This window comes from Trachemys scripta, chromosome 5, assembly GCF_013100865.1.
Source record: "Trachemys scripta elegans isolate TJP31775 chromosome 5, CAS_Tse_1.0, whole genome shotgun sequence".
NCBI lineage: Eukaryota > Metazoa > Chordata > Testudines > Emydidae > Trachemys > Trachemys scripta.
In genome coordinates, this window is record NC_048302.1 from 18,349,618 (window position 1) to 18,372,668 (window position 23,051).

At 41.3% G+C, this 23,051-nt stretch overlaps 1 protein-coding gene across 3 annotated transcripts in view; it reads right to left on the minus strand.

Moving 5' to 3' along the window:
- The window catches only part of BMPR1B (bone morphogenetic protein receptor type 1B), a 276,624-nt gene that overhangs the window by 17,565 nt on the left and 236,008 nt on the right, over positions 1-23,051 (minus strand). For all 3 annotated transcript variants that reach the window (XM_034772218.1, XM_034772219.1, XM_034772217.1), the window contains one exon: positions 12,456-12,615. In XM_034772218.1, the coding sequence (XP_034628109.1) occupies positions 12,456-12,615 (160 nt within the window). The remainder of the gene's footprint in view (positions 1-12,455; positions 12,616-23,051) is intronic.

Sequence of the window (23,051 nt, forward strand, 5' to 3'; positions counted from 1 at the left end):
AAAATGATGTATACTGGGGAATTTTTCCCCATGAGAAATAATGGAATAAGAGGGGGATTAGTTCACAACTTCACCACATTCGCCTATGACAATGCTCTTTTCACGTAAACGGTGTACCTTTTTACACTGACAGGTTATACAGCACACATTTTACACACAAAACATTGAATAAAATAATGTAGAACACATAGAACATTTTAATACAGTAAATACAGTACAGTAGTACAGTATAAAACAATGTCAATTATGCTAAACTTAGATAGGGGTAGCGGCTGGGTTTTCTTGGGCTGGCTTTTCGGTCGCAGAAGTCTTAAAAAAGGATTTTATCGACGTCTGCTCTCCTGCATGACTCTTTGAATGATAGATCTCCCTGTAGCAAGCCACTGCATCACTGAGAGCCCTGGAGACTTTGGCAGACCGTTCACGAAAAGGATCAACGCTCTGTATGATTTTTGTCATCTCATCTAGAAATCCAAAGAAACGGAACAGATGCTTTGTCGTCAGACTCCTGGCTTTCTGCCCTACGTCATCGTCATCATCGTCCTTGCTTTCTTCAAATATCCTTTGTTGGTCCAGCTGTCCAGCTCAATCAGTTCCTCATTTGTCAGTTGCTCAGTGTGAGACTCCAACAACTCATGTACATCATCTTCCTCCACCTCCTCAAAGCCAATATCCTTTGCCAACTTGACAATTTCTTGCTCGAGAGCAGAAATGGCATCAAATTCCATGAAGCTGTGGATAGTATCTGACATTGCACAGCGCAAAACGCCGTTCATACATTGCGAAGTGACCTCTTCCCACGACGCGTCAATGTTTTCCACGCTATTCAAGATGTTGTGGAACTTCCAAAACTCCTTTACACCGGGCTTTCCTTCACCTGCCGTCCCCTTAATCAGCACGGAGAATGTCCTCCGTAGGTAATAAGCCTTGAACGTGGCCAATACACCCTGGTCCATAGGCTGCAGCAACAATGTGGTGCTGTGTGGCAAAAATAGGACATTGACGTTTGGGCAGAGGGCTTCATAGTCCAGTTCGTGGACACTTGCGTTATCCAGCAGAAGGAGAATCTTAAAGGCCAAATTTTCCTTTTGACAGTAAGCCTTAAACTCAGGGACAGCATGGTCTACAAACGGAAAATATTGCGTGTCATCCAGGCCTTTCTGTTCGACTTCCAAATTACAGGGAGATGAGACTTGACGTAGGCCCTCATTGCTCTTGGGTTTTCACTGTGGTAGACAGGCAAGGACTTCAGCTTATAATCACCTTCTGCATTTCCCCCAAGCAGAAGGGTTAAGTGGTCTTTTAAGGCTTTGAATCCAGAAGCAGTCTTCTTGTCATGAGAAATATAAGTCTTCATTGGCATCTTCTTCCACTAAAGGCCCATCTCACTGACATTAAAAACTTGTTTTGGAGAGTAGCCACCTTCCGAAACAATTGTTTTTAGTTGTGTAGGAAACATTTCAGCTGCTTCTTCATCCGCACTAGCCACTTCTCCTGTGAGTTTTACATGATGTAGATTGGCATGCTTCTGAAATCTATGGCATCACCCATGACTAGCATGGAAGGTCTCCTTTTCTGCTGTTGAGCTCTCTCCCTCTCTTTCCTTTCAATCGTTATACAGGCTTTTGGCCTTTTCCTGAATCAAGGTTAAACTCACAGGTGTCTTCTTTTCAAGGAGGTCATCAATCCAATCAGCCAGCAAACATTCCATCTTCTCCATTGTACAGGGAGTCGTCAGACGCCACTTACGACGCTTTTCAATTGACTGCCCGTTTTCCCCTTACGATGAAAGCCGGCAGGGAGAACAGCACACATCACATGCTGAGCCTCAGCCAATCACTGATTTCACTGTTTGAGCTTTCTGATTGGCTCCTGGCCCCAGGCTCAGTCAATCAAAAACAAATGGCAAGGCTACCCAGCAACAAGCTACCCTGGCCGTGGAAGCCAATCAGACAAGCAACCGCCCCCTTCCAGCTCCATTCTTTATAATGCAGTGCATCTGTGAATAGGGGCATATCCAACAAGTGCATCTGCTACAGAGAAATTTACAAGGAGAAGAGGAGAACATCTGTCCGAACTTCCTTAAGATTGCAGAGAAACCTGCAGCCCAGACTTCAGCAAAGCCCCCAGCCAAGAGCCCTTCAAAAAGTTCTGGAAAGTCAAAGCATATGTGGCTTTTATTTTAATGCTGTTTACCAAATAAAGGCATTGATGTTGCTACATTAGTCATCTATAATTCATTTAGTACAAAAATTTGGATTATTGTGGTGAAAATAGTGTATCAAGTCTTGGTTCAGGAACCAATCCCCCCTTTATACCATTGATTCCTACAGGAAAAGCGGTTTCGACTTACAACACAATTCTGAGGAACAAATTGTGTCGAAAGTCTGAGGATCCCTGTACTGCTGCTCTGTTTCGTTATCTTCATTGACGACCACTTCGTAGCACTTCTAGCACTTACATGAACTCGATTAGCACTCTTAAAAATTGAGTGTAACGTTGAAGCAGGCAAACCGAGAATATGAGCACTATCAGCTGCATGCTCACCTCTTTCAATACATTTTATAACATCCAATTTCACTTCTAATGTTATACTCTAACATTGCCTCTTAGACACAGGCCCACTTTTAACATTTTGAACGCGTTTTACACTCATGATGGGTACAGGACAGTACTGTACTCAGGGCTGCCCCGCCTCTTCCCACCCCCGTCCATCCATGCCCTGCCTCTTCCCACCCACTTCCGCCCTCTCCTCTGAGCGTCCCATCCCCGCTCCTCCTCCTCCCCCATACGCCTCTTGAATGCCGCCTAACAGCTGATCGCGGCAGGCAGGAGGCACTGGGAGGGAGAGGGATGAGTTGATGGTCCTGTGGGCCGCTGGCGGACACAAGTAAAGTACTGCGCAATAGGGGAACATTTTCCAATTCACGCTCATCCCGATCCATGCAAACAACGGATATGTGGATCAGGACCAGTGCGAACTGGAACATGTTCCCCTATTGATGAGCGACGGATATCTGAAACAATGGATAAGGGGGAGACGTATACCAGTGACCCCCTGTACATATAAAGCAGTATAAATTGAACTACTATTCATTCTCAATAGTGTAACATTTATGGATTATTAAATAAAATTACATTCACTTAAAAATTAAAAACATTCATTGTGTAAATGTAGAATTGAATTGGGTGTTGTAAAATGTAGCCATGTAAACCTCCTCCAGTGAGGCATCATGTTATACTACAGTACAGAAAAGACATTAAACGGATTTTGGATGTGATAATTCACAAGCAGAGATCTGGTATGTCATATTTTGGCTAGGGTGATTTTTTACAACCAGGTCAAATATCAGGGTGGAAAAAAAGGTTTATAGCAGAAATGCTGACAGATCCTGAACTAGAAGGTGCTGCTACAATTAACGATTACCATAATGACACAGGTGATCTTAATTGAGACCTTTACTAAATGTCAGAAGAGACGCACGGGGGCCTAAGAGCTTTGCAGCTGTTCAAGCAGATGTCCTTACTGGAGAAGAGCCATTTCTCATGAAAGATGCAACACCTTAGCTACCACACTTTGATTGTTGAAAATTTCCTCCCCGGGCTTCCATGGTAGCATGACATCAGTATCTATTTTACTATTTCTCTCTCCCTCTCTTCTTTTAAAATAAAAAACAAAAATGCTTTAAATACCCATCTACCACGGAAGGACTTTAAAACTACCAGGCATAATAAATCCTTAACCGTCTTTCAATGAATATGCTAAGTAACTTGTGATGGCAAAAAAGATTTGGACAGATGAAATTATTCCCTCATTCATTTCCTACAACCTGCAGGTTGGTTAAATTCCCTGACTACTAAACAAGAAACCTCCTACTTTTCAGTACATTACCACCACCTTACTTTGGTCTGCAATGCAGCCTGTAGGATTTTATTTTTTTAAGCTTCATCTTTTGTGCACATTTCTGAATACACTGGCAGCATAAATTATATTGCCCATATGGTCCCAATCAAATCAGCAAAACAACTTCTGCATTGGTTCTTAGTAATGATGGGGAAACTTCAATTACGGTTTGTATAGAAACCTGACCATTCAGATGCTTATGTGAAGCTCTACAGACTTTCTCTAGTTATGAAACTACTTAAACTCTCAACATGCATCTACTTCCTACATTTTGTCATATCTATCACCCGAGGAATATGTTCATAAAAGCCAAGTTTAGCAGAACACTGTCCATAAACCAAAAAGCCACTGTACATTTTTTCAACACAAACTCATTTTCTGGTAAAAAAATACTGTGGTAACAGTAACATGAAACCCAGTTAGAAGAACTGCATTATAGTCCTGCTGAGCCAAATTCAGCCATCAGATGTGTATGCAACTAATTTGAAGTCAGTGGGAGCCATGCACTTGCAACAAAGCACAGAATCAGGCTCATAATGGGACAAATCCTCGGCCTGTGAAAGGACCACACAAGCCTCCAAGTCAGCAAAACTGATCCTATTCTGCTGTGTGGGGCGAATCCCAGATGTCAAGAAGTCACAGAGGGACACTCTTCTTACCCCATCAGTTACGGCCCTCTCAACAGCACTGCACAGAAAGGTGTGAGGACACTGCAACACTCCCGTTTGGCTCCAGACACAGATCCAGGGTCTGAATCACTTGTCCCAAAGCTGCAAGTTTACCTGAAAACAGCTCACAGTAGAGTGCTTGTCTTTAGCACTCAGATGCCCAACTCCCAGTGGGGTCTAAACCCAGATAAATCCGTTTTACCCTGCACAAAGCTTATGCAGGGCAAACTCATAAATTGTTCACCCTCTAAAACACTGATAGAGAGATATGCACAGTTGTTTGCTCCCTCAGGTATTAATATATACTCCGAGTAAATTACTAAATAAAAAGTGATTTTATTAAATACAGACAGTAAGATTTAAGTGGTTCAAAGTAGTAACAGACAGAACAAAGTAAGTCACCAAGCAAAATAAAATAAAATGCGCAAATCTATGCCTAATCAAACTAAATACAGATAATCTCACCCTCAGAGATGCTTCAGTTAGTTTTTCTCAGACTGGACTTTGACATGGCAATACTACCAACCACTGAGACATCCCTGTATTTTTGCTTCTGTCTCTATCATCACATACAAAATTCACTTCAACAGGTGCTTGGGTTATTTACAAAAATGAATGGTCAAAATACAGATAATTTATATTCTACTTTTTTGGTTGAAAAAACAAAGCACATTAAAACAAGTAATTTTCTGTGCACATATGCAAGATCTTAGGCTGAGCCAGTGAATACATTTGTATGCTGTACAATGTAGCTCCATTATTTTAACGTTGCAAAATGAAAAGACAAATGTAAAGTGAGTATTTTCTAATATGGATTGTGTTCTTGGTTTAAGTAAATTCAATTTATTGTGGAAATCTCCCATTTTCTAGGGCTTCCTCTCTGAAGCTCATTGTGCTAGCTGGGACAGTACAAAGGGATTCAGCAGAGATTGGAATATTATCAGTGATTATTTACTATAACATATATAGCAACATAAAGGTACATGGGCCTACATTTTCAAAAAGTTATTGGTGATTTTGAATGACCAGCGTGAGACCTTAACAAGGCTTTAATTTCCAGAAAGTTTTGAGCACCTGCACTCTGAAAATCAGGCCCCATTAAGTGGCTCAAGTTGGCCACCTGAAATTTGCTAGACACCTTGGAAAATTTAGACCATGGTGCTTTTACAAAACACAAAGTAAGACAATTCCCATTCAAAACAGATTAAGGCAGCATGCAGAAAGAAGAACGTGGGAGTCATGAACTGTATTAATTTTGAGAGTACAGAGGAAAACGAGGCTTACCTCAACACAATACTATATTTGGATTGGGTTCATGGATGGAGGAGAAAGATTTATGCCAAGGTCTTGTTGTAATTGAGTCTTTTAGCTTAATATGGACCCCTGCTCTTCTCCCCCAAAGTATTTAAGGAGTTACACTTGACCTAGGCAGTGCTACATTTTAAACAATGGCAGAATATTCTTTTTTTGGAATAATATGAATAAAAATAGCTGAGTGATACAGCTTCCCCCTTCAAATCACAACAAAAGTTTGCTTTTCAACCACCCTTCCAGAGGACATGGGTCCATGCTGATGACAGATTCTGCTCAATAATGATCCAAAGCAGTGTGGACTGATGCATGTTCATTTTCATTATCCGAGTCAGATGCCACCAGCAGAAGGTTGATTTTTTTTTTTTAGTGGTTCAGTTTCTGTAGTTTCCACATTGGAGTGTTGCTCTTTTAAGACTTCTGAAAGCATGCTCCATACCTTGTCCCTCTCAGATTTTGGAAGGCACGTATTGGAAGGCACATTCTTAAATCTTGGGTCGAGTGCTGTAGCTATCTTTAGAAATCTCACATTGGTACCTCTTTGCGTTTTGTCAAATCTGCAGTGAAAGTGTTCTTAAAACAAACAATGTCCTGGGTCATCATCCGAGACTGCTATAACATGAAATATATTGCAGAATGCGGGTAAAACAGAGCTGGGGGCATACAATTCTCCCCCAAGGAGTTCAGTCACAAATTTAATTAACATATTTTTTTTAACGAGCGTCATCAGCATGGAAGCATGTCCTCTGGAATGGTGGTCGAAGCATGAAGGGGCATACGAATGTTTAGCATGTCTGGCACATAAATGCCTTGCAATGCCGGCAACAAAAGTGCCATGAAAATGCCTGTTCTCACTTTCAGGAGACATTGTAAATAATAAGCAGGCAGCATTATATCCTGTAAATGTAAACAAACTTGTTTGTCTTCGCGATTGGCTGAATAAGAAGTAGGACTGAGTGGACTTGTAGGCTCTAAAGTTTTACACTGTTTTCTTTTTGAGTGCAGTTATGTAACAAAAAAAATCTACATTTGTAAGTTGCACTTTCTCGATAAAGCGATTGCACTACAGTACTTGTATGAGGTGAATTGAAAAATACTATTTCTTTTATCATTTTTAGAGTGCAAATATTTGTAATCAAAAATAATAATATAAAGTGAGCACTGTGCACTTTGTATTCTGTGTTGTAATTGAAATAAATATATTTGAAAATGTAGAAAAACACCCAAAATATTTAATGAATTTCACTTGGTATTCTATTGCTTAACTGTGCAATTAAAACTGCTATTAATCTTGATTTATTTTTTGAGTTAATCGCGTGAGTTAACTGTGATTAATCGACAGCCCTACTTCTGACAAAAGACAAAGGACCTTAATTTGGTATTTCAGCCTACTGCTGAAGTCCTCTCCCCATACATTTGAAATTAGAGATACTCACAGCTCCATAGTTTGATAACAAAATGAGAATAAAATTGCTCGCATGTCCCATGCAAATATCCCCTCAGCTAGTTCTGGCAAAGCAATTTTATTCTCTATTACAATTGATAAACCAAAGCTAAGTGTTTTATCTGCATTAAAACACAGCTGTGTAGAAACACAATCAAAACAGACCATTAGGTAATGTTTGAGAAACCAGGTGGAACTTGCTTTGCATGGCAGTCGGACAAAAGCTATGGGACAGACTTTTTAAAATGGCAGGCACGTGTTTATGCATAGAAAATTGTATATATGACCATGCACCTAATCAGTGAATGTGATTACTCTGATTGCATTGTGTACATGCCCAGTTAAGTCCAATTTTTTTTTAAGTATGCAACTACCCTATGGGTATGCATGACTGTAGTAACTGTGCATGCATTTTGCACGTGCAAATGCATCATTTCAATTTTTAAAAGGAGGCGGCTTACTTTGTCTTGAAACTAAGCAGCTCTGAAATTCTGTTTTCAAAACTTATTTTGGACCCCCACAGCAGAAAGAGGGTTAAAGTTTCAACAGGTTGTGAGTTAACAATCTTTACAAGTATAGACATATGAAGTTCTTACAAATACTTTCACCTCTTCCTGAGAAAGGTCCCTGTTAATCAATCAGTCTTCCAAACACCTGTGTGCTCAGCCACTGTCTCCCTCAGTTAGATTGGCACTATTTGCATACCTTTTGTGATAATGTAAGGTAACAAGGATACACAATACCCATAGCCTTGAAAATCTATCGGACTCTAGGGAATTCATGCTGAAGCCCAAAGACAAACATGAAACTAAGCACCCTATTCTGTTTCTGAAATCTAGGTGCAAAACAATCATTTTCAAGACCAAATTACTAGTTAACTACATAATATAAAGGTGACCCTTGAAAATTTGCCAATTGCCTTAGATAACTAAGTCATTATTTGCAGCTGGATAACCCCACGGTTTAGAGTAATAAAGGTATTACCTACAGTAAGTATAGGCAAGTAGGAGGGGAATACTGTAGATAATGAACTAACCCTAGCTATTTATTTTAGTTGTCAAGTGTTTAAAAGGGCCATCATTGTTGCTATAAATGACAGTAATCATTTTTTTAATGTTAAAATCATGCTAGCTTTCAGAGAAAATAATTAAGCGTGTTCTTAACTTATCTATAGCTGAACATATGCTATATAAAATTGCCAATTGTTCACAGTACTATGGAATTGATGGATTTGATAGACACTTGCTTTTGGAATGTTGACTTGAAAAGGAAGCAATGCCTGTATCATGTAGTCCCTGCAATAAGTATAAGAAATACAATCCTGGAGGGGTTTCTAAGTGGACATAAGATGTCCTCATTTTTATACAAACACCCAGATGGATAACAGTACAGCTGGTTGGCAGCCAGTTGGGTCAGACCACCCCAAATAAATACCTGTCAAAGTGGACCAAAATTTTCTGGCAGAGAAGCAGGTTGTTTTTTTCAGAAGGAAATTCAATACCGTAGCTCACTGCAGTTGCTATAGGGCAGTGCTCTATATCTGAGTCTTAATTTGAATCCACCTGGAAATGCTTTCTCACTTAACTTTCAGAAAAGCTGTTCCTTGACCCGTGAAAGGTCCCCTGCCTTTGGTAGTGTTCCAACAAGATGGGTCTCAAGTCTGAGATTTTGCTGGGCTCTGGCCAGCTGGTCTAATGAAATTTCACTTGCATTGTTGGGTTAGGGGTGACCTAGAATACACTGCTCCAACTCTGGGCACAATGAAATCTCATAACTTATGAGATCTGAAGGCAGCCAACAACCTAACAGACTGATAGGGTTGCTGAGAGACTGAGATGGATTTCATAAAAGATAGGAAGCCCTTTTGGTGATTAGGGGAGACAGAGTGGAGATAATTAAGATTTTACCAGAATCAGTTCACCTGTACATCACACAAATACAGTGGCATCTCCTTCATCTGAACTCTGATAAGGAGAAACATCATTTATAGAGAAGCAGAATGAAAGTTCCTGATTGTTTTAAGGCATTGCAATGTGCAAGCAGCAATTCATATTACAGTGAAGGGTGAAAATTAAAGGTTCTATGGTGTGAGGGTCCCAAAGTAAAAGGAGTCCCAGTTTAGCAGGGCAGGCTCGGCCAAATCTCTTGAGAACTGGTTACAACACAGTCAGTTGACTGGTGACCTAGCAATCTCTCTCAGCTCTATCTCCTTCACCTGAGTATCCCTCCATCCAGATCTGAAGAAGAGCTCTGTGTAGCTTAAAAAGCATCTCTCTTTCACCAACAGAAGTTGGTCCAATAGGAGATATTACCTCACCCAGCTCGTCTCTCTAATATCGCTCACTCACTCCTTCCCAACTTCAGAGGCTGGGCACCCTTCTCAATACAGAGGTCCCTTTGTATCTCTCTTCCATAATTCTGAATTATGTACGGAAGACTTTAGAAAGAAAAAATATTAAAAAGTAACTGGACTCTGCCAATATAAGGAAAATCAGTGTCACCTGGAGCTCAGACATAGATTCTACAATGATGGGAGGTGTACAAATATTAAATCGGCATCCTTGAAAAGAGTCCTTTTATTTTATATTTGGAAAGAGGTCCCTTTGAATTATATGTTTACTTTATTGCTGATAAATCATAGAGTATCTTTAAAAAGAAATATAGTATAAGAAATATGGTACAAACTTCCATTTTCCAGGTACTGGCTTAGCAATTTTTTCTTTTATGCCACTGCTCAGCATGAAATTAACAAGGAGTACAGTGTTCAGATGACATATGAAAGGGCAACTGGTGGGGGAAAATGAAAGCATTTTAGGGGTAGAAGGGTTGTGCTGGGCTGGAGGGAGAATAAGGTTTTGTGAGGTAAATTCCAGTTTAAACTAAACACCTGACACCCTAATTAAAACTGGAAATAAAGCTCCAGAGAGGTGTGACTCCAATAAGGACGATTTTGCGACTGGATGTTTAACAATGTGAGAATCATGTTAACAGAACATAAATTTAACATTAATTTCCCCTCTCATTTAGGCTGAAATGACATCATATTCTGGCATTTTACTTTTTTTTTTTTAACTGTTTGGCTTTAGGTACACATAGCTGAAAACAGCTACCGGTTATGATTTACTAAAGGGATATGTTTTAAAAGTGTGACATGGAAGGATTCTGAATAAACCCTGATGTTTGTGAGTGGGATTTGTGCTCCTGGCTCCGGAGCACTATGTTGAAAATACATCCAAGGGCTGGTCTACACTGAAAACTTCCATCGGCATACCTGTGTCTCCCACAGGTGTGAAAATATCACACCCCGAGAGACGTAGCTATGATGACCTAACCCCTGGTGGAGGCAGTGCAAGGTCAACAGAAGGAACGATTCTTCCATCGACTGAGCAACCGCCTCTCAGAGACGAGGTAGATTAACTATGGGGACAGGAGAACCCCATAATGAGGGCCTAGACGGCAGTGCTGCAACTGTAGCGCTTTAGATGTAGATATCGTCTACACTAGAAAATTAGGCCGGTTTAACTATGTTTCTCGGGGGTGTAATAAATTCACACCCCTGAGCAGCGTTGTTAAGCCGACCTAAGTCCCCATGTAGACAGCACTAAATCGATGGAAGAATTCTTCTGTTGATCTAGCTGTTGCTTCTTAGGGAAATGGGTTACCTATAGTGACAGAACCCCTTCCGATGAGATAGGTAGTGCCTACTCTGAAATGCGACAGCAGCATATCTGCTGCCACTGTAGTGTTTTAAGTATAGACGAACCCTCAGAAACTTCACATTACACTGCTAACGAGTGTGAGCTTGGTGGCAGGTTCTGTTTCTAGCGCATGGGGATGCTCACGCCAGCCAACTGAATGTTTCCAAAGTGGACACCTTTGTGTTTTCTTATTTTCTAATCAGCTGCAACTTTTTAACTACTGCTTTACAAGTCCTCTGCTGTGAAAGCTGGCATGTGTAAAAACAGTGGCTCTCCTTAGACATGAACAGAAAATGGCTCATTCACACAGCAGAGAACCTGCAAACTCGTAGCCAAGTGTGGAGTTTCAAACCTTAAAACAAAATACCATGCAATAGAGGTTAAATGCTGCTTCACCGAGACAGAGCGCTAAGACTTGGAGGAGTAGCTGAAAGGGGACAGAAAAATACTATCCAAGGCTCTTATCAAAGCTTTGGCACTTTTAAATTTGACAAGTCTTGAAACTGCAGGCTGTGCAGAATAGTGTTGAACTGAGAAGCAACTGTTTTTAAAACACCCCCTCCAAATCTCTATCAACAGCTTGAACAACCTTGGAGATTCCTCCCATCCTGTTCTTTTATAACACTTTGCCTTGAAACGTAGTCCAGTAGTATTAAAATATCAGACTCCCTGTAACCTCCTCAGATTGAACTGCATACCCAACTGGAATGTCCAGTCACAGTAATATACCTATGTCCCAGTTCTATAGTTATTGCATACCCAATACTCCACTAGACTTCGATGAGAGCATAAAAACTGTAGGAACTTAACATTAAATAGCAAAATCTTCAGTATTCCACATTCCTTACAGAAGCAGAACTGAGTTCCACATATACAGGGAAAAGAGAATAACAGAGTTGAAATTCACCACACCAATCTGAGAGCAGCATTTTCCCCTCATGTTGCTACAAGAAAGGCTAATCACATATACATCTCAGACTAGATTGTGCCATTATTTAGCCACTAACTACCACTAACTCTCCAAAGAGGCAATGCATTACACTACTCCAGGAGAAGCACAATTTCTTTAACGCTGGTCCTTATGCACAGGGGAAGAGCAATTTGCTCCATCCATACTAAGCTATGGCTTGTACTTTTTGATAATTTTTTGTTCAACTATGTTTCATATGCAAATTATTAAGATAAGTATTGGCCTAAATTTTCAAACTTGAATGCATCAAGTTAAAATCCTAAAATCTATATTTAGGCACCTACATAAAAATGGTCTGATTTATAGAGCGCCCACCACTCCCATTTAATTTTACACTGATTGTATTAAAGGTGCCTAAACAGATTGAGATGCCTAACTTGAGGCACCCAAGTTTTAAAATGTTGATTATTGTACATAATCTTCCCCCCAAAATATCTGAAATACTAGTTGTCCCATCGACCTGCAGGTGCTGTCGACCGAGTCCTCTGGACAGTGGTGATTGCAGTGACACTGCAGTGGCTTCTGGGGAGGAGCAGGTGCCGTACTCTCACCATCTTCCTTTCTGTTCTCCAAGTTCAACTGTCCAGAACTCCGCAAATAGGGTTTGTCTAGACCATTGGCTACAAAAGAAAGAAGAAATGTAAGTTTCCAGGTGGGGTGTGTGTGTGAAAGACTCGGAACAAGTCTTAATTTTTTTTTCTTACTCGCAAAAATTTTAGACAGTTCTTGGTTTTGTATTGGAGATTAAAGTGCAGTTTTAAGATGACTCTAAAAATGTAATTGTGGAGTTTTATGTTTATTGTGCCTCAATGATTCCATATCAAATTTGCTAATTGTATAAATTTTCTAACTGCCATCCATACAACCTCAAGTGGGGGCTGAGAATCAAACCGTTCCCCCCGCCTCCTCCCCCCGCTTTGGTGCATCATTACCGGTACCAGATTCTGTAAGACAAATTCCATACGTGGTTACACCACTACCTTCAGTGGAATTGCACAGTTGTAACAGAGGGCAAGGTTTGGTCCCGTAATTTTAGTAGTAGTTTATTGATGGTGAGTGGATGGAATAGAATCCAGCTCCCTCTCTCAAATTTATGTTGCCTCTTCAATTAAAAAAAAAACTGCTAAAAACAACTTATTTTTGTCACCAAAAGCAAAGAAATATTACTTTAAATCTACATAGTGTAGTCTATTAAGTAAGAAAATGCCAGTTTTTATATAGTAACTATAGAGTAGGAATGCACTTTAGAATGAACACTTCCAAACCTTACAGAGATTATTAATCCCTTCTCAAACCAGCAAGCATGAGGTGATTTAGGGCTCTGTCTTTTTGGAAGTGGGGGGGTTCAAAGGATTTTCTCTTTTTCAGTACTACTCACGCAGCACTTAAAACTAACATATACTTAGAATTTCAGTCTCAAGGACAAAAAAATTAGCTCGGCATTAAAACCAGCATTGGTAGTTTCTTACTTTTAATTTTCTCCCTCCTCCCCCGCCTGTAATCTCTTTCAAATGTCATCTGGAGCCAACTCTCTCAACCTGTGGAGCTTAGACAGCACCTGGATAAACCCCCCACATTCTTGTCTTACTTTTTTATTTACAATCTTTAAAAACCATTTGCATACTTTTGATTCCCGGTCTGTTTCTCCAGATCCAACCAAGCACTTTTTCTCATGCCTCCAGCAGGTCTGCAGGGAATGAGCATAGTTTCCTCTGCAGTGACTATTCCTTACCACTTTGGGTAGCCCTGATGCAACTGAGGACAGGACAGGGAGACTAGCTTTCCTCCTCTGCTCCCTCCACTGTTGTGGAGTTGCTGGGCAGAAAAAAAATGAGGAGGAAGCAGAGGAAGGGTGGCAGAAAGCAGCTGCCTCAGCACTTTAATGGCGAGGAGGTGATAGGGACAGAATGGGATGGCAGAGGCTGGAGGGGTAAAAGGCTAAAGGGACAGGAACCATAGGGCTATCCTCCTCAACCTTTCCCCCCGTTAGGCCCGGTCTCCTCCTGGGACTCACAGAGCGCTTTCAGGTTTCAGACTGGATCAATCTCTCTGCACCTGGATAAACTCTGCACACAGAGCTTATCTTTCCCATCTGAACGAAACCTGTCCAGATAACAGCTCCGATGGCTGTACAAGCTTTAGTGTCCTCCTCATTCATTAATGGGTGATATAAATGAACATAATCTTCAGCAAACTGGGAAAAAGGGTTCTGAGCTCATAAGCTTTGATAAAAGTGTGACCTGATGGTGAAATGCCTGAGAACCACTGATCTAGAGAGAAAACTTAGATTTGGGGAGACGATAGCCATCCCATTCCAATTTCACCTCAACAGACTATGGCAGAAAATATCAAACTGTCCCCATCGTGAAAAACATTTGAATACAACCACCAATGTAATGCATGTGAAATATAAACAAAAGCCCACAGAATGTACATTAAAAGGCACATGGAATATACATTAATGGCCTGATCTTGGAAGGTGCTCAATAGTCTCACATCCCACTGAACCCCATGAGAGCTTTGAGTACTCAGCACTGCTGAAAGTCAAACCGAAAACTCATTGTGAAGTATCCATAACATAAAACATTTGCATTTGGTGCACAATACACCTGGCTTCCCCAAAGTCCCGTAGCTGCTTTTTTTTTTTAAATCTTAGCAAAATCAGAAATTAAAACCAATTTACACAAGGAATTCACTGCATCTGATGTGTTTTCTACTTTCCCGTAGCTATGATTAATATTAAGTATTTTCTTTTTTAAATAAATTATATTTGCATTATGATCTGCTTCTATTTCTCTAAAAGTGTCATTTGTATTTATCATATTTTAAATCCAGCCTATATGCAACAAATTAACATCAATAAATGTTCCCTTTGTGGGTCACTGGAACACAGATTTTTAAACTAAGTCCTCTTTCAACAAGCTGTCACAAAGCAGGTTTTCTGACTATATTACATTGTTATTTGTGGATAAGAACTGAACTTTTATAATGTTCCAGTCAAATATTTTCAGACATCTGGCTCATGGGGCAGGAAATCTAAATAAAAATATTAATAGTAATACTGAGTGAAAACACTAGGCTCTGATTTAATCATGACATTTTCTGGATGTATCTACTAGCCAGCCAGAGCTTTTCTATGGCAAAAATTACAAAATGGTAACATTCTAAGTCTAACATAAATAATGGGTCTGGAACAATTAAATATCATAGTATGGTCTCTGAAGCTATCAAATTTAGACAAGTAAATGCCTTCTTTACTATAAATGCAACCTGATGTCTTTCCTTTTCTCACAAATATCAGAAGACAATCCACTGGGCAGAGACTGATGTACAGACAGCAATACAATGTGACATCAGTCAATTTTGATCTAGAACAACTACTCTCAGTGAATCCAGCAACTACCTAATGAATTAATTTAGGCCTCAAGAAATATAACACAAGACTTCTAACTTTTCTAAATCCTGCACTTGCCCATTCACTTACTAAATTATTTTTCAATTTCATGGTTATAAAATGTCTATTTTTATTAAAATACGAAAAATCACATAATACCTATACTGCATGCACTGTAGAATGATTACATTTGAACAGACCAAAATTAAAGCACTGAAATGATTGTTTTATGGGAAAGGGAAATTGTTAACTGCTAACTCACTGTACTTTACAGTCAGTCATCAGATAAAAGAATTCCCACCCTTTTTTGTGTGTGTGGAAAATAATCAGCTATGATAATGCAGCTCCTAAAGGAAGCTGTAATAAAGTATGCCTCAACACAGCCTGATATACTGCATAAAAAAGTAAAAAGGTAACAGGAAAACCACAGTATTGCTGATGAGATGTTATTGGTGATGATCATATACTGAAGAAGAAAAACAGAATGACGAACAGGCTTCCATCATCCTATACTCACTGTTGCCAAAAAACTGAAAAAAGGTCAGGTTAAGTACCGCACATTTTTATTAAAAAACTGAGTAAATTAAATTTGGTATGAAGAAAAATAATCCTCCCTTTCAATAATAGGATGCAATATTATGAAGACCAAAGTTAAGGTTGTAATGCATTTTACTTGACAATTAATTTAATTTGATATACATCTGATGGAATATTGATATGTTGGAATGTCATTGGAAATGTAATACGTTTGGGATTATGTTGTATGACATTTTGTTTTCTAGACTTATTTGGCTGTGCTGTTCACAGGTTCTTGCAGTGCTTACTCAGGCAAAATTCCTACTGAAGTCATCAATTTTGGATTTCTCTCTCTTTGCACAGATCAAATTTTATCAAAAAAAGTCATGACACAAATATTGTTTGTGGTGTAGTAGCTGTGTTGGTCCCAGGATATGAGACAGACAAGGGGGGGTGAGGTAATATCTTTTATTGGCCCAGCTTCTGTTGGTGGAAGGGACAAGCTTTCAAGCTGCACAGAACTCTTTCTCAAATCTGGATAAGGTAACCAGAGTGTCACAGCTAAATACAAGGTGGGACAGATTGTTAGTCATAAGATATTTACACATGTTGTAGGAAATCACTTAAGATGAAGTGGCATTTAACACCTCTTCAGTCATAGGACAAAGGAGGGTTAGTAGGCAACAAGGTATGTTACAAATTGTTGTCATGAGGCAAAAAACCAGCATCTCTGTGAAGTCAATGGCTTTTAAGGTACAGCAGAATTACGAATTTAAATTCCCAGACTCGTCTTTTGAAGGTGCTGTGCAGGTTCCTCTGAGGATGAGGACTGAAAGGTCAGATATGGAATGATTGCTTTATGAAGTGTTTGCCCATGGGTGATTAGGTGTTTCTGTGAGTTCATCTACAGGTACCAAGGTCCCCAATAATGCTAGTCACAGAAGCTGAGTAATGGATGAGGCAGCCCCTATAGCATGGGGTACCACTGGTCCCAAGAGGGGTATGTTGTCTTATAAAAATGGGAGAGAACCCAATAGACTCTGGATCCTCTATCTGGGCAAACTTCCTGCCTTGGCAGAGGTAGTGATACTTTCTCACTAATGTCAGATCCATCCAAGGAGCAAAAAGTTGGTTCCAATTCCATGGCCAGTGCCATTGGTACCATGAATCTTGAGATACCATGGCTAGTGGAAGATACTGGAAAGTAACTCTCTCTTTCACATCCTCCCTGGACTGGGGGTGTTATGATCTCTCTTGTGAGGACTGGATCCAAGAGGATGGCAGACTCCAGATCTGGGAGGAGGAGGATATCCTCAGTGGCAATGTATTTCTACCCAGCCATGGTGAGGTGCGGAGGTTCTGTCCTTTTATAGCAGTGGAGTTGGCTTGGTTAGAGTTCTCTATCTTGATGATTCCTTATTGCAGTGCACCAATGCCACTGATGTAGGAGGCACTTGCTGCTTTTCTTTTGTCGGTACCGGGGATGGTCCCACTTGTGCAGATGGTGTTGGTCTTGGAGCACTTTTGCTTTTTGGAGCTGGAAGATTGGTACCGTGCCCCTTGTGTGCTCATGAACCTCCTATTCCAGGGTGCAGAGTCTCACCTGACTTTGATGGTGTCAGGGAAGAGGTCTTCTTCTTGGAGGTGGACCAGGAGGGGGATTTTTCTTATCTCTTATGAAAATGTTTTCTACCCTCTCAATGTTCCCTCTTCAGCTCTACTCCTATCATCCCCAGAATCAAAAGTCACCGTGCTTGGAAGCATGCTTCCAAATGCCTTTGTCCATTGCATAGGAGTGTCTGCCCAACCGACTCAGAATGGGGCACCATCCACAAGAAATCTTTGGAGGCTATAGTCATGGGCTTGGTGAGTTCTGTTAGCAAAGGATCAACCATTGTTGCACTTAGAAAAGATGTTAGTTTCTCTGAGGGAATAGAGGCACTTTAGGTAGTTGTTGCTGACCGGGAAGGACAGGGTACAGGAGAGAGAGTTTCTGAATCCCAGGAACTTGGGCACACTAGTCACACTGTATTGGGTGAGGTAACGGACCCTCAAGCCCCAAACTTATCCTGACTAGCTAAATACTAAGAAACTATCTAAAACTATCTACAAAGTAGCAAAAAAGGGACTATTCACAATGATTTACAGTAACTCCTTGCTTAATGTTCCTGAAAAATGCGACTTTAAGCGAAACGATGTTAAGCGAATCCAATTTCCCCATAAGAATTAATGCAAAATGGAGGGGTTAAGTTCCAGGGAAATTTTTTTCACCAGACAAAAAACTACATATTATATAGATATATACACAGTATACACTTTAAGCAATTTAATACTGTTCACAGCTATGATGATTGTGAAGCTTGGTTGAGGTGGTGAAGTTAGAGGATGGAAGAGGGAGGGATATTTCCCAGGGAATGCCTTGCTGCTAAATGATGAACTAGCACTCGGCTGAGCCCTCAAGGGTTAACACATTGTTGTTAATGTAGTCTCTCACACAAGGCAGCATGAACACGAGGGAGGGGAGACAGCATAGCAGACAGAGACAGACACACACCTTGTGTGTGGGGGGGAGAGAGAGAGATACACACTGCCCCTTTAAGTAAGCTGACCCACTCTTAAGTGCATTGTCTTTTTAAGTGGATCAGGAAGTTGAGACAGCAGCTGCTGCCCCAAGCTCTCTATGTCTCTCTCTGTCGGTGTCCCCTCCCTGCTCTATATGGAGAAGGGGTAAGCGAGGGGCAGGAACAGGGGGGAGAGGGACACCCTGACATTAGCCCTCCCACTTCCCCCCCCTGCACAGCAAGCAGGAGACTCTGGGAGAAGCTCCAAGGCAGAGGGCAGGAGCAGCACATGGCAGTGGGGAGAGGGACAGCTGAACTGCCAGCAATTTATAGCCTGCAACTGATAGCCTGCTGGGCGGCTGCAGCACAAGGAACTTAGGGGAGCGGGGAGCTGATAGGGGGACTGCCGGGCCACCCTGGTTACAAGCCCCCACCAGCTAGCTGCAATGGGCTGCTCTTCCTGCAAGCAGTGGACAAAGCAGGCAGCTGCCAAACGACGTTAGAAGGGAGCACTACACAACTTTAAACGAGCATGTTCCCTAATTGATCAGCAACGTAACAACGAAACAACGTTAACCGGGATGACTTTAAGTGAGGAGTTACTGTACATGTAAAATGTTGAAGAAGTTAGCAAATGCTGCAGACATGGAAAGCCACCGTCTCAGACCATGGGCACTAGAAATGAACTGGAGATGCAGTTGGCCTGCAACGCCCCTTACGCCCTCAGTTTGGAGGAAAAGTGCACAGGCATAGACCTATGGACACTGCTAGCAAAAGTCTTCCGATCTCAGTAGCATGGAGCGCATGTGAACCACAGTGGAATAGCTCTAGAGACCATCACTTGAAGAAGAAGCTGTAGTTATTTCTATTTTCAAGCTGCAAAACCTGATGCCTTTCCCTATGTGTTGGCAGGTCACATAGCAAATTCTGAATGCCACTATCTCCAGATTAAATAAATATCACTGCAAGCAGAGTCCTGAAAACTGTTCTGAACACCAGCAAGCAAAGAAAATATAGACAAGAAACAATGCAACCCGATGCTCTTGCTACTAAACTATGCTTTGATATTTGATCTTAAGGAAACATCAAAGATTGCAACGAGCACATCACAGCATTTTACCGATTATCATTTCAGATGATGATATACCAATTGGCAAATGCGTTAAGACAATGACATTTGAGAGTAAAAATAATACAGGACCTTGAACCTCTGCTCTTATTACATACAACTGATAAATCATCATAGCTCCTTTTCCCTATTCCAATTAAAAAGTGATCCAGGACTATCTCACTAGTATCCAGGAGAAAATACTAACTATAAAATCAAAATATCAACTGGATTTTTTCCCAAAAAAGCAGAGACTATATCTGCATATTAAAATATAATTATGACATGTATGTGCCAAACTTACAAAACACTGCACCGACAAGTGCCACTGCCCTTCCAACTAATTTTGTTTTAGCTGTTCATGGCTAGAACTAAAATACAGTATCAGTTCAGACTGTACCGCAGAGTAACAAGGCCTTTTTGAACCAGATTTATATTTGATATATTTCTTTTTCAGTTCCATGACATGAGTTGTTTCATCTCCCCTCTCCTAAGGACATATTTTCAAATGAATCCCAAGCCAGCTGCAAAATTCATGCACGCAGAATTTAAATACACGCTACCTTAGTTGACACAAATTGTGTCCTCTGTGAGGGCAAGTGATTATACACATACAGTGGTGAGCTGGAGCCAGTTCCCACCGGTTCGCAGGAACAGGTTGTTAAATTTAGAAGCCCTTTTAGAACCGGTTGTTCCAGGACAACCGGTTCTAAAAGGGCTTTTAAATTTAACAAAAGCTCGGGCAGCTGTCCACCCCGTCCCCGGCCCCAGCTCACTTCCCCCTTCCTCCCCTGAATGCTCCGCCCCCGTTCTCCTCCCCTTCCCCTGCTTCCCGCGAATCAGATGTTCGCAGGAAGCCTGAAACAAGCAGCAGGCAGGTAAGCTGGGGAGGGGGGGCGCGAGGAAGGCTCCAGGGAGGCGCGGCCCCGTCCGATTCCAGCCAAGCTGCTCCCTCCGGCCTGGCCCCCTGGCCCGGCCCCCGCCGAGCGCCGCAGCCCGGTCCCGGCGGCACCGGTGCTGGTCCTGGCTGAGCGGCTCCGGCTTGGGCCCCACAGCGCTGGTCCCAGTTCCGGCCAAGCTGCTCCCTCCGGCCTGACACCCTGGCCCTGGCCTGGCCCGGCCCCCACCGAGCGCCACAGCCCGGTCCCGGCCCTGGCCCGGCTCAGGCCCCACGGCGCTGGTCCCGGTCTCAGTCGAGCGGCTCCGGCCTGGCCCGGCTCGGGCCCCGCAGCACCAGCCCCAGTCCCGGTCCTGGCCGAGCGGCTCCGGCCCGGGCCCCCCAGTACCATAACTTATACTGACTTAAGCTGTAAGTGTACATAGCGTGAGTTGGGTGGGTGGATCAGTTCATCTGGCCAGAAAACACCAACACAGTTTGATGAGTTTCAGAGTAGCAGCCGTGTTAGTCTGTATCCGCAAAAAGAACAGGAGTAGTTGTGGCACCTTATGCTCAAATAAATTTGTTAGTCTCTAAGGTGCCACAAGTACTCCTGTTGTTTTTACAGTGTGATGAGTTATTTGATGGCAAAGTGATACCCAACGTCCAAAAATCTCATGGACTTCAGTGATGCGCTGAAATTTCCATATGTTGCTGAATTAGCTGCTCAACCATTTGCAAGAATTTTAACTTCTCCAAGGCAAATGCCACCCTGCCAAGTCACCAGGTCAACTAGCAAGTTAGTGTTTTAAGTAACTGAATAACTAACAGTATAAATTAGTGTACTGTTTACCTGCCAAAAGGGGAGTGAACTGAACTGACTACAACTCCTGTTGGGCTAACCACATACATGCTGAACAGAGATGCTGCTTTTTGACATGCAATAAAAGTCTCATTCTCTTACTACCTCCTACTATAAACATCCTCTGAACTGAATATGTGGAAACAGGAAGCAAGGAAAAGAATCTTTAAGTACACCTCTACCCCGATATAACGCTGTCCTCGGGAGCCAAAAAATCTTACCGTGTTATAGGTGAAACCGCGTTATATTGAACTTGCTTTGATCCACCGGAGTGCGCAGCCCCGCCCCCCCGGAGTGCTGCTTTACCGCGTTATATCCGAATTCGTGTTATATCGGGTCGCGTTATATTGACGTAGAGGTGTAGTCCGTGAGTGCTGAGGTACAAAACGTATCTTTGGCTGAAAAGATGGGTGAATTCAAGAGCAAGTGTCACTGACTTTCTCCGTTTGACAGGAAGCTACTATACATCATGTTTCAACTCTGGGGAAAGCTGCTCTATTACACACCAAAATTAATTGCACACATGAAACAACTATCATCAATTTTGACCACAGACAGCAGGGGTATAATTTGCTAAAAGTATTCGAGCAGCCTAAAAGCATTTCTGTGTTTGAAAACCATAATGCATCTGTTCAGTTCGGCTATGCTGGAGTGGAAACACATTCACAGCCCTGCATCTTCTGACAATAACATCAAGGAATCAACTGGCCCTTCTGGCAGACTGCCATGGTTTGGGTTCTGGCTTTATTCAGTGGAAGACGCTGTATCAACTGTCTGCTTCCCAGATTTTTTTTTTAAATTAATGCAAGCAAGTCTTTTGAGGTATAGAGTATAGCAGCATTTTCACCCCCTGATATTAAGAAAAAGAAAGCAAGTTACGCAGGGATCAAAAACTTCTAACCAAAAATCAGTCCAGACACAATGAAACTCTACAAATCTTGATAGATGCCTACTTGACTTTGTGCAAAAGACTGCAGCAAAAATCAGGTCTGAATGTTCTATGTTCATGCTGACTCGCCATTCTGCTGTATTTACATGAGTAGATCTTTCACGGATATCAATTCAGTCTCTCACTTCATTAAAAAAAATTAAAATAGCCTGGTCTTTTTCACTTTGGTTTTAATCAATTCCTACTAAGAGTCATACTTTGAAATGTTATGAAATAACACTTGTTATCAGTGTTCTACGCACATCTTGCGTCTTTACACATATTGGAAGAGAGCAGAATATCAAAGTCAAGGAGTGCATAGCCCACTCAGACGAGCCTCACTATTTCATTGATTAAAACACAATCGAAAGCCAGGAGATGTGTGTTCAACTCATCTCTGCCACTGACTCACTGGGTAACTAAGAGCACTCTGTCTCTCAGTTTCCATATTTGGAACATGGGAATAAAGAAGTCTTACTTAATCTTTGTAAGGACTTTGAGGCTTAAAAGCCATTTGTAAGTTTTGAGTAAGTTTCCTATAATTAGTACTACTACTTAAAAAAGATCATAAACACAAGTTATAAGACTGGTCTATTTTCATTATCCAGCCAAACAGAAATACAAAATAAAAACAGCTTACAGGGAGAAAAAATAAATAAAATTGCAAAATTATCTAAAGTTTAAATAATTTATAGTATTATTATGAAACAGGTTAGCTAACTTTTAATATTTATTTTATTTTCCAGACATATCCCCTTCTCCTCACATACATTATAATGATAATGTTCCTTTAAAATAGAAACCATTGTT